Source organism: Asparagus officinalis, chromosome 1 (assembly GCF_001876935.1).
Source record: "Asparagus officinalis chromosome 1, Aspof.V1, whole genome shotgun sequence".
NCBI lineage: Eukaryota > Viridiplantae > Streptophyta > Magnoliopsida > Asparagales > Asparagaceae > Asparagus > Asparagus officinalis.
Window position 1 is genome coordinate 30,158,909 of NC_033794.1, and position 14,425 is coordinate 30,173,333.

Genomic DNA, 14,425 nt, shown 5'->3' on the forward strand with positions numbered 1-14,425 from the left:
CTAGTCATATCGTTGCTTATGAAACTTAGCACCTATTTTTGTAGCCATCGTATTATCATATAGGGGTAATTGCATATGGGTTCCTTAAATTTTCTTTAATTATCAAAATGTCCCTGAAATCCTCACTAATTGCGTAAATGTCCCTCAAATCTTCATTTTTATTGCCAAGTCGTCTCTCTGGTTAGGAGAAGTTATTAATTAGGTTGAATTTCCATTAAAAACAGAAATACATAGATTTCCTGGTTATCCCCCCCCCCCACTATACTTAATATCTACATATAAATATCCCAACCATCTGACAATGGGTTTATACCCGAAACCCGCAACCCAAAACCCAGCAAATCCTTCTTCTTCAACAGTTATAACGTCCTCAAACCCAAACCAGAGCTATTCCAATGGTTAAATTTCCCTCTAAAGGCTATATAATCCCCTAATTTCTTCACTATACCCATTAAAGAAGATTTAAGGGGCATTCGGATAACTTTACATGTCGGGCTAAGGCTTAACCAAACTGCAGTTAGAAAATTTAACAGAACCTCTAACAGAGGGACAAATTGGAAATAAAAATGAAGATTAGAGGGATTTTTTTGGCAAATACTGAGATTTGAGGGACCTTTTGGCAATTAAAGAAGATTTAAGGTACTAATACGTAATTACCCCCATCACATATTGTGACATTACCTAGAGGTCACCATTCTAACAATATTCCATAAACCACATCCTCCTTAATCTTATTATCATGATGATTATTCATCCTTTAAATATTGGAAAAGGTGTTAGATAATCAGCATTATTGATATTCTATTTTCGCCCAATAATTTTGCATTCTTCGAACACAGGAACATTAGTGCTGTTGTTGAATCTATAAGGGAGGAATGAAGCAAAGCTCTTCTGACTAACAAAGAGCTACATGAAAAGTGACAATCTCAAGGTTATCATAAGCATGGATGTCAAATGTAAAACCAATAATAAGTAACGATCTAGTATCTTCGAATGCAAAAGGTCACGAGTGTATAATTGTTTTATAGAACTGTTTTAGTATCAGCAGGATAGGTAGGACAGCATATGAGATAGAATTTACCTGTCTTGTTCCTTCCGAAAGATAAGGATTCCTGTCAGTAATTGGAAGAAGGACATGCTTAACATTTGCAAAAGCATCTGCGGCTAAATTACCACCAGATTCCTGCAGCTCCGCTCTTGCTGAAGATGCACAAATAGAACATCAGCGATGACTCATAATTTTCTATTGCCATAATCCGTATGTAATATATCATCCATTTATACGCGGTAGTATGTTTTTAACTACTCATTTATAGGTATAAAGTTATGCGCTTATCTGATATAGAGGTAAAATCATAATGTTAGTCTATTACTTGATTTACATGGTTTCAACTAAGAAAGTATCAAGTTTAAAGCATATCATCATTGAAAAGGTTGCAGCTGTTGGAAAAGAGAGGTCTATTTGTCTATCTTTTTGTCTGTCAACATGAAAATTTACAAAGAGAAAATCAAGATTTCTCATGATAACTCAATAATATGGAAGAATTTTACACCGGGACAAAAAGTTCTACTCTACATATATAAGCAATATAGTGGAACTTGGTACCAAGCACAAGTTTTTGTGCTTGGAAGTCATTCTCATCCACTCATTCAAATGGGGGACCACATACATGTGAGTTGGAGAGTGGACAGGAATGAGACACCTCACTGTTGAGCACAAAATTTGTGCTTGGTCCCAAGTTCTTATATTTCTCTCTCTGTGTGTGTGTATACACCTATAGGGCATAACTAGCTTGGTTAGACCCACCTGTAAAAAAATATATATTATACAATCAATTTGTTTGATCCACTTCGGTCATATTAATCTATATATTTTGGACGGTATATAGACAATGAATTAAATACATTGGATTACAGTTATTCATATATCAAGTGATTGTAAAATTAACGGTTTTACAATAACATAACTAAAGAAATGATGAAAAATATATTTTAAAAGTATTGAAACAACATGATTTTTGGTTTATAGATATTTTAGATAATGATGAACGGAATAGATCACCTATTAGAGTGTTCTAACCCATGCATCAAGAGATCTCATTTGTTGTATTGTGAGAAACCGTTAATTTTTGTGACCACTTTATGCATGTGTAAGATGTGCGCAACATACATGTTTTTTTATTAATAGACCTTTAAAGATGTGAAGTTGATCATCTAATTTCGATGCATAATATGCATTTTTTTCAAGTGGGTATAACTAAGCTAGTTTCACCCTAAGAACAAATAAGCCTTTCCTCCTTGACGCCTATGTGGCACAATCCCCATCATCCTCATAAAGTAGGAAAGAGTATGTGAGTTGGTAGAGATTTGTTCCTACTTTATGAGGATGGTGGGGATTGTGCCACATAGATGACAATGAAGGAAATCGATTGTGCCACATAGGCGACAATGAGGAAAATCTCCTCCTATAACAAGGATACTCATTAATCTCATATATATATATTATATATATATACACACACACGCACGCGCGCATAGAGAGAGAGTGTGTGATGATATTGTGAGTTGATGAGCTTAAACCTTATTGTGAGCTAGATTAATCGGTTCATCAAATTCAAAATCAGCACCATACACTCAAAACACCATCAAATATATATGATAAAATTTTCATAAAGTTTGATATCTTCTAGAACAGGAATAAATCTAGTTTAAATGTTAATTTTTCAGACAGCTTAATAGACGTCCATTTTGCACATATGATTAAAAAATTTAAATGATATGGTTTTTTCTAAATATTGATCATGCGGGGTGTAAATTAGGATGAACGATGCCAATCATCGTATCAGGTAGCCTAGTGGGCTAACTCGCGATAAGAATTTTATCTCACCATCTTATTTTATTATTTTCTACACACATAGACAGAATATGAGTATCATTGGTATCAAGGGTGAAATTTGGTCCTTGGTAACAAGGTGGAGAAATCTCAACCATAGATGTGGGTGAGATTAGTTGGATGAAAGTACACCTAATGTGACATCTTTTTTCTTTGAACTATGCATCTTTGGATGAGGGGTTGACATGCATCTACCTCTTAAAAAGTTTTACATATTGCTCATTTAAACAAATAAGTCTGTAGTTAAAGATATATTTAGGATATATTTTCTGCTTCTTAGATGAAAAATAATATGGAGACTTGAATTCAAAACTTTCTATAGTCATCTCAAGTCGTATCCAAGTCAAAATTTACTAGAACATACTTGTTATTTATAATTTCTTATTCTATTTTTTGTTTGTCCCTTAATTTGATCAGTTAAATTGTAGATGTAATTCTAAACATGCATGCATAAGTTTCTTGACTTCTTGGAATTTAGATACGATATTATGCTGCAACAAAAGGAATTTCTCAGTTTCTCTTCTATATATTTTCTAACTTAAAATATGACATATATTTAATGATGTAGACCCGAACGCAACATTTATGGCATAATATCGTTTTGAATGTCCAAGAAAAAGCAAAAAGACAAAAGGAAAGCCAAAAAGATATGTTTTGTAAAATTACCTTTTTACCCTATCAACTCTAATTGAAAGAAGAGCATGTCCTTCAGTCCTTAATTTTTAAATTGTCCTCACCTGGACTTTTATATGTAAGTGTGTGTATGAGATTGATGGTTGTGAGGTGGCTGCTCATTTTGCTAAACGAACTATCAAGAGAGAAAATTGATTAGGCATATCCATGTGATGTGACTTTTAGAGTGGGTCTCACCCCATGGCTCTCTTGGTAACTCATTTAACAAAACGAGTTGTCAGTCTCATACCCATTATTTCATATTATATATATATATATATATTATATATATATATATAGGGAGAGGTTCTAATAAAAACCTCCTTAGCCTAAAAACTAAAAACCTCCTTCATCCATTGGATCTAGATGAATCCAATGGCTGGGATTCAGTCAAACAGTCAACAGACACATGCATTAATTACCTCATTAATTACCTCAACGTAGTGAATCCAGATTCACTACCTCAACGTATCTCGAATCACTGCAGTGAATCCAGATTCACTATAGTGAATCTGGATTAACTGAGTTGATGTAATTAATACATGTGTTTAATGAGGTAATTAATGCATTTGTCTGTTGACTGTTTGACTGAATCCTAGTCATTGGATGAAGGAGGTTTTTAGTTTTTAGGCTAAAGAGGTTTTTATTAGAACCTCTCCCTATATATATATATATATATATATAGAGAGAGAGAGAGAGAGCAATATTAAGGAGCTTGATATCAAGCACAAATTTTTATATTTAGTAGTGAGGTGGTTCATTCTCATCCACTCATTCAAATGGAGACGACATTCACAATGGTTATATAATGGATGAGAATGAGATACCTCACTACCAAACGTAAAATTTGTGCTTGGTACCAAGTTCCTACATTTTTTCGCATATATATACTCATGGTGATATGGCGTTACTTATTTACACTCACTAGTAAAAATACATATTTGACCATCAATATTAATAGTCCACATCGTTCATTGTGATCTATACATTTAAGATACATGGAGACAAAAAATCACATAAATTAAATGTTTCTAGGTTATAGATCTAATGACCTAAAAAACAATTTGTATCAAGCTTAAAATGTCGCTTATTTATAAGATAGAAAATTCCAAACCACATGATTTTGGATCCATTAGATATGATAACATAAACCGGCTTGAATTTACAATATAGATGGCCAAACATGTACTTTTACAGGTGAATGTAACTAAATCAATTACATCCTGGGTGTATTCTAATTTATATATATATATATAAAGAAACTTGGTGCCGAGCATAAGTTTTTGTGCTTGGTAGTGAGCTGGTTCATTCTCATCCACTCATTCAAATTGGGGACCACATTCAGATGGATTGGAGAGTAGATGCGAATGAGACACGTCATTACCAAGCACAAAATTTGTGCTTGGTACCAAATTCCTATTTTTTCCTATATATATGTTTGCATATAGAAATGTATTCCTAAGGTGATGTCTTGGATTCAATCTAAGGAACCACCTCCAAAACAACGTTATATGCAATCAATTAGCTTGATCTAATCTGTTCATTTTGATCTTTATTCTTTGGAATGCTTATATGTTCCTAGGACATAACTAGCTTGGTTATATCTACCTGTTAAAAAGTAGATATACAATCAATTTCTTTGATCCACTCCGTTCATATTAATCTATATATTTTGGATGGTATACAGATAGTAAATTAGATACATTGGATTATAATTACTCATGCATCAAGGGATTGTAAAATTAACGGTTTTACGATAATATAACTAAAGAGACAATTAAAAATGTGTTAGAAGTATTGACATAATGATTTTTATTTTATAGATGCTTTGAAACTTTTAGATCATAATGAATGGAGTGGATTATTCATAATAGTTTAATCCATGCATCAAGTGGTGCTCCCTTAGATTGTACCTAAGTAACACGAACACTTTGTTTTTGGTGGCCTGTCCATGTCCAGCACATGTTCGACACTGACTCTCCGCTGACACTCCATGGACACTTGTGGTTCAATGAAAAACTGGATTTCCCTATTACTTACAGCCTAAACTACTTTCTCTTGTCAGGTTCAAAACCAATTGTTTTTTAACCCAAAAACTGAAACTCGTTACTTAAATATTTGGAAAAAAAAAACTCATTGTATTATCTCATCTGGTCAAAACTGAACTTTTTGTTGTTAATTCTTATTCTTGGTTTGATTTAATTTGATTCTTAATTGTTATAGTTAATAGAAAGAAACATACAAATGTTATTGATATTTTCATTCAATATTTGATCATGTGTGTGTATTATATACCGTGTACCTGTATCCTACATTTTACTAATTTGTCGTGTCCCATTTCCGTATCTGTGTTCGTGCTACATAGGATTGAACCTAAGGTGCCACCTTAGGAAAACTTTTCTTACGCGCACGCGCACACACACACACACATATATATAAGCTATGCTATTATTAATAGTATCCAACATGAATACTATCAACCCAAATTTAAAAATAGGAACTCAAAAGTAAAAAATCCAAACCAATGAATGTAATATACTACACATGAATTATCTAGAAATAAAATTTTAAAGGATTTCAATATGCTTTCAATCATGTATTAAGGGACAAAAAAATAAACAAAAAAATAAACTTTATGAAAGTCTGAAACATTGATTTTGACGACATATTATGTATGGGTTAATTGTGTTGAAATCTTTTAAAATTTTATTTCTAGAAAATTCATGTGTAGTAGATCACATCCACCAATTTAGGTTTTTATTTTTGGATTCCCATTTTCAACTTTGGGTTGATAGATTCGTATGTTGATACTATTAATTAGTAGCACAACTCAACTATTATATATATATATATTATATATATATATATATATATATATATATATATATGAAATGATAAAATGAGATGGTAAGATCAAATTATTATCATGAGATGGCCTAATAAGCTACCTAAAACGATGATCAACACCGTCCATCGTGATTTGCACTCATCATATGTAGAAAAAATTATAGCATTTTGAAATTGCTAAATATTATTTTAGCTATGTGCAAAAGGGACGGCTACTAAGCTGTTTGAAAAATCAACATATTAAACTAGTTTGATTCATATTCTAGAAGACTCCTATATGAAATTTGATCATATATATTTGATGATGTTTTGAATAAGATGTATGGTACAGACACGAATTGGATGACCCAATTAGCGCATCTCACAATAAGATTTCATCTCACCACATCATTACTACACACATATATATTGGGGAATAAAGGTTATGAGCTAACAGTTCATTTATGAAAATGAGCTACCAAGAGCTAGATTGATGAGGACCACCCCTTTTGATATGACTAGTAAGATGAGCCACATTACATAGCTATCTTTTGGTGGCACATTTAGGAGCCATCATCTCATACCCATTATTTCCTATATATTGTTGATTTTTTAATTTTTAGTCACATGTATAATATATTATGCACAAGTATTTATGCTAATATACAAATCTAAACAATGAAATTAAATTTCTTTAACTACGCTTTTACGAGAAAAATCTCACTAAAGATCCTCTTTAGAAACTCATATCGACTGAAGGAGAAAGTTGAACACATTCTACTGTCCAATAAAAAGAATGTTAGTAAGCAGTGGCACAGCCACATACAACTCGATGTGGGCAAATGCCCCCACTAGATTTTGGATTTTTCTGTGGCATATACATAGATATTATAGTATTATATTTACTTTTGAGACATGGTACTAATATTGCCCCCACTTGATACTTTAGATATATAGCTATTATAGTTATTTATTTAAATTCATTATAGACCGCTTGTAGATTTTACTAAATTCTATTTTTTATTATGATAACATATATTATAAATGAAGGCCCATATTTTTAAATATAATTAAACTTTTACATTATTGCAGTTAGACTTTAATAAAGCTCATTTACTTAAACTCAAATACTAATTAATTAAACCTAACTCTTATCTAATCTCTAGTCAAACCCGGTATCCTTCTCATCTACTATATCTCGTGCCAAGAAAACAATTGAAAAAAAGAAAAACACATGTAGGGTAAAACTCGACTAGGACCAAAGGAGAAACAAAATTTTAGTGAAAAACCGTAAATCTTCTAATTTTCTACGATAGTGCGACGTTATTTGTTCCAAACATTTTGCATAAGATTCCATCAAAAAATTGCATAAGCTCTCTGTTTGAGGTAATTTTGATAAGCCACTTTTCTAAAAGACACTTTATTAAAGTACCTTTATTAAAAGTTACTTTCTAAAAGCACCTTTAGTAAAGATACTTTTGTAAAGTTGCTTTTGTAAAAAGAGAGTTGTTTTGTAAAACTTATGAATGGAGTACGTTGTAAGGAGAAAGGGCATTCGAAAAAAACTCAGAGCCCTCTTATAATTGAGAAGTTGTGTTGAGAAGTTGTGAGTGTTCCACATTGAGAAGTTGTGTGGAGAAGTTGTGTGGAGAAGTTGTGAGTGTTCCAACACTCACAACTTCTCAACACAACTTAAGAGGGCTCAGAGTTTTTTTCCGAGTGCCCTTCCTCCTTACAACGTACTCTATTCATAAGTTTTACAAACCGACTCTCTTTTTACAAAGTTGCTTTACAAAAGTGACTTTACAAAAGTATCTTTACTAAAGGTGCTTTAGAAAAAGGTGCTTTAGAAAGTAACTTCAATGGCTTTTCTGCTTTTTCCAAACTTTTCCCGTTGCTTCCAGATTAAGGCGGGTCCTACCAAGCTTCAATCAGTTTCCGGTGCAGCATCCTGGTCGAAAGATCGTACAAGTGATGTTCCTCCAGTGCTCATCATCAATTCATACTATTCTCTTGCTCTAGTGGCAATGAGTCCTAAAACTCTCTCTTCTTCAAATTTCTACTGCAATTCTGCTTCTTTGAAAACCAAATGAGGGAGATATAATATAATAAAATCCTTTATAATCATTTTTTCATTATTGTAGTGAAGGGCTTCAAAGAACTCTATTGCAACTAGTTATGTTTCTTCATCGAGATCATAATCTTTCTCATTGAAGGGGATATGTTTAAAATGTGGTTCCCTTATTAGTGGATTTAGTCTCCATATCTGATAGGCAGAATAGTGTTCTGTCAAATTCCCATACTGGCCATATGGTGAACTCAAATACCCTCTGAAAATTTCCTATTTCCTCCGGTGCCTGACTGCAGATTTCAGGAATAAAGGATTTCTATTCTTCAGGCCTAGTTTTGTCTAGATATATTTTATGTACTATACCCTTCTGAATATGTTCATTGTATAAGGGTATAAGCTCGAAACTTACTAGAACCCTTGGTCTTTCATATTGATTTAGTATAATTTGAGAAGCTGTTTGGAACAATGATTTTATGTCGTCTTCTTTCAGCTGTTTAAAGTAAGTGAGCATTGCATGATCGTTAATTAGGTTGCGTTTATGACTATAGAACATATCTTTTAATGTTCTTTGAGTTTGATATTTAAAAATATCAAACTTAAAGTAGTTTATTAGTTAGATGAAGTCATCAACCATAGATACTGCTAGATATTTAATTTTAACTTCTTCCAAAATCGATTTTAGGTTTCGAGAAGTTGAACTCAAAGAATCCTGCAATAGTTTTTTCTGAGCTTTCATTACCCCTGACATAGTTAGGATTGATTTTATCATATGAGGTTTTCCACAATGTTTCTGCATCGATGATATCCCTTTTCAAGGTCTTGAATCCGTCGACTCTTATCCTTGATAACTTTTTCTAATGCAAATAAACATGCATTAGTGTCTGGGGTAGAAACTCGCATTTGCTATAGTTTCTTTCAGAGATTGTTTACAGCAATGTTGTCTTCTTTCGATAAACTGATGTTATACCAGTTTTTGACTATAATTTCTTTTAACTGTAGAGGCTTTTCCCAATGTCCTTGAGGAACATTGGGCTTCTTGTTTTGGGCAGCTTTTTCGTCTGCTTCTCTTTTCATTTTCCCTTTTACAAGAATGAATTCATCATTGGCTGCCTCTTTGTTGAGGTTCTCTTTGATGTTTAATGCACCTGATACAATATGAACATTCATAAATGTTATCAGACGTAGTAATAATTTTTATGAACTCAGCTAGCTCATGAGTGTATCTTTTTTTGCTAGTTGGGTCATCAAAATTTATGATTTAGCCTAAAAATTCCATTGCTTCATCATAACCTATGATGCCAAAGCTATCAGGATTTGTAAGAAATCGAGATATTATTAGAATATCCCGTTTTCTATTTATGGTCCAAAATTCTCATTCAGGGCCTTAGCAATTTTTTGTTGTAGTGATAGTTTAGTTTCTTTACCTTGCTCCTTTACCTCTCCCGAGGGGGAGTTCGTGAGTTACCTTTATCTTTATATGGTGGCTGTTTGGATGAACTAGCCATGTCTGCAAAAGAAATCAGCACCAATGTTATTAGATTTAGGAATATATCAAACTTTATAAATATAATTCTCTAATTCCATGGACCATCTAATTCTACGCACATTTTTCTCAATTAAAGAATTAGTTTTCTTTTTAAGGAATTGTGCAACAGCTTGATTATCTGTTTTAATAATAAATTCAGATGATAATAAATATATTTTTAAGGAATTAATAGTATTTTTATAGCTAATAATTCTTTATCATATGTTGCATAATTTTCTGTGGTCCTTTAAATTTTCCAGAGCAATATGCATATATTTCGGGATCTAATTGATTGAACTATGCCTTTAAACCAGGCTCAGATATCGATTTAGCTCGTGGATGTTTAGGCGAAAGTGCAAGCAAGATTCCAACCCAATGTGTATCTGAAGCATCAATTTGGATAACTAATGTATCTCCACATTGTAGTTGATAAAGGGATTTTTGTTCTTTTATTTATTTTATTTTATTTTTTTTGATGTTGGTAATTTCTTGTAATTGCTCATCATTTAATGTTATTCTAATTTTGTTTATATCCCAACATCACTCCTTTATTATTTATTTCTTTATATTTTCATTATTCTTCAGTAAGCTTTTTCTGAAGTGAGGAAACTTTTTTAAAAAGATTGGGTATATACCTTCTTCTATAATTTAATAACTCAAGAAAGCTTTGTAGATCTTTTAGAGTTTCAAAGTTATCTTTGAACTCTTTGATCTTAATGATGATGTGGTCTTGTAATTCAATGTGACCATTGTTTACGTCGGGAACAATTTTTATTGCAACTTCCATTAAATCGTTTAATAGAAACAAAAGAATGAGCCTTACACATGTAAAAATTTTCTTTATAAAAAAAACAAAATCGTGGTGTTCCCTAGAAACACACACAGAAACTCCTACGCAGTAGATTCTGATTGTGTGGGATCTTTGCATATGTCGGGGATGTGTTATCCGTGGACCACCGAATCAACATTCCAAGTTGGAAACGAAGGAGGCTGAAAGTTGATGTTTCGACGTGGAAACAAAATCTTAAGTAAATATCTTAGCAAGGTAAGATAGATACTATTCTCAAGATCAAATCAAAGTTTGAACTCGAGGAAACACCGATGAACTCTTGAAGATGGTTGATAGAGGATGAGGGACTCTCTTACTCTCAAAGTTCGTCAAATGTCAAGTTCTTTCTGCTACCTGCTCTCCAAAAGCCTCTCCGTTCGTCAGTGTCTTGTGCACAAGTGTGCCAAGGAGTATTTATAGTCATTGGAAGTCGTAACCGTCGAAAAGAAATTGAAACAATTGACGATCACTACCTCCTTTAGGCGAGACAGTGTTTATTGTCTCGGTTAACATTAATAAACGTTTCCCAGCAATTATGAAGCCACGTAGACCCCGCAAAAAGTCACAAAAGCTTCAGAAAACGCGAGAGGCTGTCTTGCAGTTGGCGAGATAGCTCTCACTGTCTCGCGTAAACGCGAGACAGTGGAGACTCTCACCAACTGTGAGACAGCTCTGTGTCCTTTGAGTTGTCGTTTTGCGTTCTTCTTTGCTTCCTTTTGTTTTTGCTACTCTTTTTTGATTTAGATGATAATGTTCTTCGTCTTCTCTCAGTCTTGAGCTGTATTTGGGACCTATTGTCAATTTTTGACGTCTACAGATACCTTAAAGTTTTTAACCTCAGTATTTTATCGAGGAATCTAAAATACTTTAGACAATATAGGCATTGCTTCTGCCCAACGTTGGACTGTGTAGAAGGACCCGTAAGTGGTTTCAGCTTCTTGACTTATTTAGTTTTCAGCTTCCTTAATATTTTATCGAAGAGTCTGAAATACTTCTGGTACTGCGACTTTGCTGACCATTGTTGAAATCTGTAACTGAAGTTGATGTATTACTTTTGAGAAGTTGAATTAGCTCGTGTCGTTAAGTTAACGCTGAACTGATCATATTTGTTAGGAGCTCGTAGCTTAATTACAGTTGAACTTCCAGGGGTAATTTTGGAATAGAACCATCTTGAACCAAATCTTGGCGTAACTGCTGGTGTATTGCTGGATGCTTACTTCTGATGTTGGTGTAAACACAGTTTATACTCGTACATAGCTGGAGTCTACACAGTTTAAGCTCTTAAGACGTTAGAGCATGGAGAAACAGTTTATACTCATATACTCATCGAAGTAGGGAACAGTTTAACCTCGTATACCAATCGGAGGTTCACGAAAAGCAGTTTATACTCGTATACTCATCGGAGTTTATAAATGTACTAGAAATGGGTCAAAGATGTAGCAAAATACACATCGAAAACATGCTAGAAGGGTCCTTCGTGCGAGACGGTCTTTTCTGTCTTGCGTGAGCGAGACAGGATCGAGACAGGATTGATTGTCTAGCTCGAACGCGAGACGTCGGGTCTGGGGTTCTTTTAAGTCCAATGTTGCGACGGTTTTGGGCCACTTTGTCCGCTTTTCTAAGTTTGAATTCTTTACCCGAACCTTATAAAAGAGTTCTCAAACCCTTTCCTCCTCCTTTGCAGCCGATCTTGATAAAAAAAATGAGTTTTCATCGAGGGTTTCGAATACGTTTCTCGGGTTCGAGCTCTTTCATTGCTTCTTTCTTCACCGAGGCTTGGTTTTCCTTTGATCTTCGGTAAAACAGAACCTAGGGCTTGAATCTTAAGTTATTTTGAGTTTTGTTTGATTTTAACCACGAATCCCTTACTTTTTTCTAGGATTTTCGGTCAAAATCTACTTTTCCACTATGTCTCCCAAGAGATCGAGGATTCTCAAGGGTAGATCTGCTGCCTCATCATCTGAGAAAGAGGCCACCGCTGCATCCTTCGGATGTGAGCTTTTAGTCTCGTTGATTCCAAAGTTAGAGTTTTTGAATATGCATCCTCATTTGTTCTCCTTCGCGAGACATTTGGGAAGAGCCGGTATCCTCATTTGCGGGGATCGACGCTTAATAGACGTGTTTTGCTTGGCTAAGACATGTTTAAAGGCAAAGAAAAGAGTTTCACATTGTCTTGTAACTTACGAGACAGGGTGCACTACCTCGCTATTGTCGAGATTTTCGCATATACGAGACAGTTGTAACTGTCTCGAAAGCTACGAGATAGTGTCATTGTCTCGTAAATGTTGCGAGATTAGTTTTAACTCTTTCTTTTGCTATAAAATTATTCTTCAACTGCATCTAACAAATACCCTTTTGTTCGTCGCAGTTGATTTTTCGGCGATGGTGTTTTCTCCTCATGCGGTGAGTGGTCAGAGCGGTGTTGCTTACGCTTCTTCTGATGAGATGCCCCTTATCAGTGAAGCACCTCGGTTCGATGTGAATGGGTCGAAAGAAATCCCTAGGCTTGTGCGGGAGGGGAGTCGTACACTGCGACGATTGATTACGGACGCGCCGCTCACAAAGAACCCGGACACTACTTAGCCTTTGAGGAAGTCTAACTATATGTTTGGTGAAGCCGTTGAGGATCCCGAAGTTCTTTCTTGCAACTCAGAGCAATGGCTGAACAAATATGACGGGAACATCAGATTCCTCCCTCCAATTCCTCATCATTACTCTGTCTCATTTGAGGAAATTGGTCGTGATACGGGAAATGTCATGGTGCTTAACCGAGGATCAAGAGCGGGTACACTGTGGTTTTATCAGTTAGAGCAAGACTCAGAGCTCCAGTGATAGGAATTCTATTCATAGACTTCACACTGGAGTGTTAGGACAGGATGAAGTGCTACAGAACGAATTGCTGACAAAGGCGAGTACCGTAAGGAACCGTCTTGCAAGGTTAGGCAGGGAGTTGCCCATCAAGGGTTACAGGTGCTATGGTTAGGTCCATTCATCAGCTGATAAGTAGTAGACAAGGATGACGAGCTATGTGTTTAATCGGTGGGGCCAGGAACTGAGTGAGAAGGGGTTGTATGCTCCTATCCGAACCAGCATGTACGGCCTCCCTATTAGCGTGAACCACTTCTTCGTGCTGCTTGAGCTCTACAATCCGGACACCAATACTTTCCTCACCAAGAACGGAGAGTTAGGTCTTTCTCTCCACGAAATGATGAGAGTGTTCGGTTTGTCAATGGGGGATATATACCATATCAAGAGTATTTCCCAACCAACCGGCAATTGAGTCAGATGAGCATGGCCGGCTCCGCCAGATACGACGTCTTATGGGAGCTAACTTGCCATTATCAGACCACGATGGCGGGTGTGGATGTGAAGGCCAAAAAGAAACTCCCTCAACTCAGCCTGAAGCAGTTCGCTGACTACCTATTCAAGCACCTCGAAGATCATTCAGGCAACGAAGTCCGCGAATTGTCCCCCTTGACTCCCTCCGAAATCAATAGGTTGATTGAGAAGATCAGTGCTCAGTCCTACACCACCCGCTCAGCTGAAGGCAAATTTCTAAGGGGAATTAAGTTTGAGACTTTCTTATGGCATGTACAGAGGCAAATCCAG

At 35.0% G+C, this 14,425-nt stretch overlaps 1 protein-coding gene across 3 annotated transcripts in view; it reads right to left on the reverse strand.

The window, feature by feature from the left end:
• LOC109822250 overlaps positions 1-14,425 on the reverse strand; it is a 30,500-nt gene that overhangs the window by 2,223 nt on the left and 13,852 nt on the right. For 2 of the 3 annotated variants that reach the window (XM_020388419.1, XM_020388428.1), the window contains exon 2: positions 1,082-1,200. In XM_020388419.1, coding sequence (XP_020244008.1) covers positions 1,082-1,200 — 119 coding nt within the window. Of the gene's footprint in view, positions 1-1,081; positions 1,201-9,927; positions 9,974-14,425 lie in introns of all 3 variants that reach the window. The other variant, XM_020388435.1, reaches the window with a different exon arrangement.